Source organism: Austrofundulus limnaeus, unplaced genomic scaffold (genome assembly GCF_001266775.1).
Source record: "Austrofundulus limnaeus strain Quisiro unplaced genomic scaffold, Austrofundulus_limnaeus-1.0 Scaffold621, whole genome shotgun sequence".
Classification (NCBI taxonomy): Eukaryota; Metazoa; Chordata; class Actinopteri; order Cyprinodontiformes; family Rivulidae; genus Austrofundulus; species Austrofundulus limnaeus.
In genome coordinates this window covers 148,884-154,722 of record NW_013953023.1, presented here as the reverse complement: position 1 = coordinate 154,722, position 5,839 = coordinate 148,884, and the positions used below count along the sequence as shown (strand labels likewise).

The window sequence follows — 5,839 nt, the reverse complement described above, 5'->3', positions numbered from 1 at the left end:
AATCGTGGCAGCCCTAGTACGGAGTGACAAATTGGTGTACGGAGTGACACAACATGGGTGTATGGAGTGACACAACATGGGTGTATGGAGTGACACAACATGGGTGTATGGAGTGACGCAACATGGGCGTACGGAGTGACGCAGGGTGGGCGTACGGAGTGACGCAGGGTGGTGTACGGAGTGACGCAGCGTGGGCGTATGGAGTGACGCAGCGTGGGCGTATGGAGTGACGCAGCGTGGGCACACAGAGTGACACGTGGGTGTACAGAGTGATACATGGTTGAACAGAAGAGTGGGCCAGAGTCCTCTGCAGTAATGTGAGGGACTGAAAGTGACAGAAAACTTCTGAGAGTTCTTGATGCTGGAGGAGATTGTGAAAACTGTTGGATCACTATGTGCTTTTATGATTTAGAAATGATTTAATGATTTGTTCATTTATTTATCACTCACAGCTTTTCATTTTGGCTCCTTTTTGTTTAACAAATAGTGACGAGGCAGAATCTGTTGTCTTAGTTGATGTTCGACGAGTGTGGGATGTCCTAAAATGAGCTTTTCTTCCATCAACAGAAACAGAACTATGCTGGGCCCAGGAGGTGAGCAGCCTCCTTTATCCTATCTTTGTCTACCTCCACCTGGATATGGTGCGCTGTGGCCTGAAGGGGGCGGTGGATAGTTTTTACAGTCGCTTTCATGACACCTTCCTTCAGGACAGCGAGCAACGTGCTGTTGTGGAGCAGCTCCGCCATGTTCTCACTGCACAGGACGTTGCAGCCAACGCCAAGCTGAGAGCGTTCATGGAGCACAAGTACGTGGTTCACCTGACGGAGCCGACCTACAGCTACCTGCTGCGTTACCTGCAGAGTGAGGACAACAGCACCCTGTGCAGGGTCCTCAGCACACACCTGCAGGTGGAGGTCACTGCCTGCAGGCGTACAGATTACCAGCTGTACGGAGCTGCTGCCAGCTCTTCAACCGCCCCAAACTCTGCCGCCTCCTGGGCGGGTGTGGACGGAGCAGAGGGTGGAGATGGGGTGGAGGTCCCTGCAGGGATCCCACAGAGCGAGACCGCCCTCCAGGCGCTGCAGGATTGCATTAAGAAAGTCCGTGAGGGCCCGCCTTCGCTGACCACCGTCTGCTTCTATGCTTTCCACCACACAGAGCAGATGCTGAACACGGCTGAGGTGTCAGCTGACAGCCGGCTGCTGGCTGCAGGCTTCGACAGCTCTACGGTGAAGCTGTGGAGCCTCCGAGCCCGAAAACTAAAGGCCAGGTCACACCAGGCTGACGTGTCACGCATCCACCTGGCATGTGATGTACTGAAGGAGGAAGTGAGTAGATTAAACTAAAGCTTGTCCTTTTCTTTCTTACCATGTAAAACAGCCCTCATGCATCTTGGTGCTGGTATTTGCTGATAACAGTGGTTCGGTTAATTAACCAACCGATACTGACCACCTTTTAAAAACTGGAAATCGAACACGCCTGTGCACACTTAACCCCTTACCTAGAAGGAAGATAAAGATGTAGCAGCAACCAGCTCACTGTAGCCTAAAATACTGAGTATTTAAACCAACACTTGTTGCTGTTTTTTCTGTGTTAAAAGACAAATATCTCACTGCATGTATGAAGAATCAGAACAAATATTTCAGTCATGATTTCTTTTAATTGATGATGTAATTATTTAATAACGCGCTGCTGTCTTTTAGTCATTGCGTTAGTAAAGGCATCTGGCATAAAACAATCATCAAATCGATTAGAGTCTGAACAACAGTGACTAGGGCTGGGCGGTATGACCTCAAATTCATATCACGGTATAAATTGAATCCCTTCACAGTAACAGTATATATCGCGGTAGAAAATTGTCATAAAAAGTTAAGATAATGTAATTTTTAGAGCATTTTTTGTTGCAGAAAACTAATCTTAATTAAACCCAATGTTTTTGCTTTAATATCTGCCTGCCAAACAATGATTTTCTGCCTACTGAACTTATCAGCTGCTGCGCGCTCATCTTCATCATCTTCATCATCAGAGCAGAACTGTTACATGAACAAGATGGATTTATGACTGAACGAACGTCCACGTCTTTTTTATCATCTCTGTGGGTAACAATACATAAAAACAAGTTTTTTCTCTGACAGCTTGGGTGAAAAACTACGGTTGTTAAAGCTTCACTCTGCACGACGAGCAGCGGGATGGAGGAAATGATCCCGATGTAACTTTTCTACAGCGGGAGGGGGAAATTTTGAGGATTTATTCTCTTTATGCATTTTAAAACACTATAATTTCTTCATTTTATTTTGAACTCCTGCTCAGTTGCAGGGCTCTAGACTAACTTTTTGCACTGGCTGCACCGGTGTCACTAACATTTTTTTAGGCGCACAAATGTTAGGTGCACCCAAATTTTCAACCACGTCGCCTAACATCAGAGTTTTACAGGTTATTTTTTTAATCACTGTCAATTAAAGCAACATTAACTAAAAAAGTATTTAGTTAATCTAATAAACATAAAGTTCTTTATTTGAACCAGAATTGTAGACATTTTACTAAGTATTTAAAGTGATTCTATAAAATTCGAAGTGCAAATGTTTGTCTTATAAACATTTTAAACATTTCATGGTTAATTTATTTTAGATACCTGCCCCTCAGATGGACAACTATGGATCTTTGGCCTTGTATAAACCAGAATGATGAACAGAGAATAATGATTAATATCAGAAATATTACTGATATTTATTAAAAGGTTGTGCAGATTTTTTTAAAATAATAACACATAAAAGTCTGCTATTTCATATATTATTTCACTTAAATATCTAATATGTCTAGTTTTATCCTCCTGAGACCCAGAAGAACCTATTTCAGATACTTGGAATGTAACTGTGGTGAAGTCGATTAAGTGCAAAAGTGGCCTGCCATACAGGTGAGCTTCCTCGTCCTGCTGAAATGATSTYCWGCGCTCAGACCCCGACTGTTACATTAACAAGATGGACGAGCGAGCAACTGTCCACATCTTTTCATCTCCAGTTAACAAGAAAGAACTGGTTTACAGACTTCGATCTGGGTAAAAAAAAAAAACTACGGTTGTTTTGCTATGAGTGCGCGCACGCGCTGTGTGTGTGTTTACAGATTTTTGCTTCATGATGGGTACAATTATTGACCATTTCCCTGGTACACACAGCCTGGTGAGGTTAGGGTTTGGGTCAGGTGTGTAGTCTACCTGGGAMGTTATGTTTGGCTGTAGAATTGACAGGGAAATAAATGGAAGCCAATGCAAAGTCCTCATGAGGATAGAACAATAAATGTGTGTGTGTGCGGGAGGTGTGGAGCGGAGCCAGGAGCAGAGCTCAGTGTTATTAGGAGAGATGAGACTGTCGGCGGGCGACCATTGATACTGCTGGATAATTTTTATGGAACATGATGAAAACTTTTAGTTTCAGAGGGCGACAGCTCCCCCTCCCCCTCAGTCACACCAGTGCGACCGGACATTTTTTTTAGTCGCACTGTTAGGAAATCTGGTCGCATTCGTGACCAAATTGGTCGCACTCTAGAGCCCTGAGTTGTCTCTGCACTCACAGCCATGTTCACACAGCTGTGATGACGTAATGACGATGGGACGGTAGAGGGTAAATTTCTACTGTAGGCCAACTTCATACTGTTTCTACCGTCTACCACATATACCACGCAGCCAGCCCTACGAGGAAACAATGTTTGTTTGTTTTTTTTCCGTTAGAGCAACAGGGGGCGGGGTTATACTGAAGGCAGCTGCGTGACATCACAGAGCTGTCCTTTAAGGCACACCCAAAACATCCTGAAACACAGAAATCTTGTTAGATAAACTGAATCATATTTCCACTATTCAAATATCTACAGTTGAATTTGTGCTCATTTACAAGAATCCATTTATGACATTTATAGTTTAAAGAAGAAAACGTTACATTTTACTTTACACGTCTTTAAACTTACATGAGAAGCTGGTGGAAGAGTTGGAGCAGTGAAAATCACTTTAAGAGTAATACTCCTTTATGTCAGGAGGCATTTGTTAATTAATCTGAATTCAAAAAAATTAATTTGTTGACTCAAAGACAGTAGCAGCAGAATGTATGAATATTGGATACAGGGTGTAGAAAAGCTGTAGAGGAGACCAACAGATTGTCACAATGAAGAATAGTTTGTAAAGACTATAGAATAGTACAGTGCAATTAATGCAGTGGAGGTATTTATTGCACTAAATATAATGAAATCATTAATTAATATTTCTTATGTTACTTTTTAACAGCTTTTTGAAGATTTGATTTTTATCTAAATGGTAAATGGACTGATCTTATAGCACTTTATCAAGCCCCAGCTTTACACTACAGTCGTTCATCCATGCACACTCACACAGCGATGATGATAAGCTACAATAACCGTGTTTCCATCCAGTTGTAGAGTGAGTATTTATCGAACTTTTCAAAATTCGCAAAAAATTAAATAAATAAAAATTTGAATCTAGACTGTTTCCATCTAGTTTCCCTCTCAACTGTTTGTTGCAAATAAACGAGGCTACGCAACTCGTGATTACATCAGACGAGGCTACGCAACGCGTGATTACATCATACGAGGCTACGCAACGCGTGATTACGTCAGACGAGGCTACTCAACGCGTGATTACGTCAGACGAGGTTACACAATGCGTGATTACGTCAGATGAGGCTACGCAACACGTGATTACGTCAGATGAGGCTACTCAACGCGTGATTACGTCAGACGAGGCTACTCAACGCATGATTACGTCAGACAAGGCTACGCAACGCGTGATTACGTCAGATGAGGCTACTCAACGCGTGATTACGTCAGATGAGGCTACGCAACACATAATTACGTCAGACGTCGGCAACAAGCTTTGTGCTAGTAAACAGGAAGTGAAACTTGCTAACTAGCAGAGACTAATGATTTCAGGACAATGGAGCGATTTTTTTCGTGAATGCCTTGCTATTGGGCAAGTTGTAATTATTCTATCTATTCAGCTAGTACAGGCTATGTTTAACGCTGCCAGGAGACGTAGGGAAATAAACGCAATGTTAAACTACACAGCAGAAAGGCGAGGACGAGGGACAAGGCAGGAAAGCGGAAACAGCTGAATGTCACGTGAGATAAATATGCGCTACGTCAGAATTTATTTGGCAAACGTGTTTCCAAAACCCGGGCGTGGGAGGAGTTTGGAGAGGCCATGGAGAAAGACTTCCGCACGGCTTCGAGGCGATTCTGGTCCACCATCCGGCTTCTCAGGAGGGGGAAGCAGTGCAGCACCAACACTGTTTGTAGTAGGGATGGTGTGCTGCTGACCTCAACTCATGACATTGTGGGCCGGTGGGCGGAATACTTCGAAGACCTCCTCAATCCCACCAACATGCCTTCTGTTGAGGAAGCTGAGCCTGGGGACTTTGGGTTGGGCTCTCCAATCTCTGGGGACGAGGTCGCTGAGGTGGTCAATAAGCTCCTCGATGGCAGGGTCCCGGGGGTGGATGAGATCCGCCCGGAGTTCCTTAAGGCTCTGGATGTTGTAGGGTTGTGTTGGCTTACGCGACTCTGCAATATCGCATGGACATCGGGGGCAGTCCCCCTGGGTTGGCAGACTGGGGTGGTGGTCCCCCTGTTTAAAAAGGGGGACCGGAGGGTGTGCTCCAATTACGGGGGGTCACACTCTTAAGCCTCCCTGGTAAGGTCTATTCAGGGGTCCTGGAGAGGAGGGTCCGTCGGATAGTCGAACCTCGGATTCAGGAAGAGGGAATGGGGGAAGAAGGGAGCGGGAGATCGACAGGCGGATTGGCGCAGCGTCTGCTGTAAAGCGGGCGCTGTACCGGTC

General features: G+C 44.7%; 1 protein-coding gene across 1 annotated transcript in view; it reads left to right on the top strand.

Annotated features, from left to right (window-relative positions):
• Positions 1 to 5,839, top strand: part of taf5l (TAF5-like RNA polymerase II, p300/CBP-associated factor (PCAF)-associated factor) — a 10,651-nt gene that overhangs the window by 2,357 nt on the left and 2,455 nt on the right. The window contains exon 3 of the mRNA XM_014027187.1: positions 568 to 1,328. Within this exon, the coding sequence (XP_013882641.1) occupies positions 568 to 1,328 (761 nt within the window). The remainder of the gene's footprint in view (positions 1 to 567; positions 1,329 to 5,839) is intronic.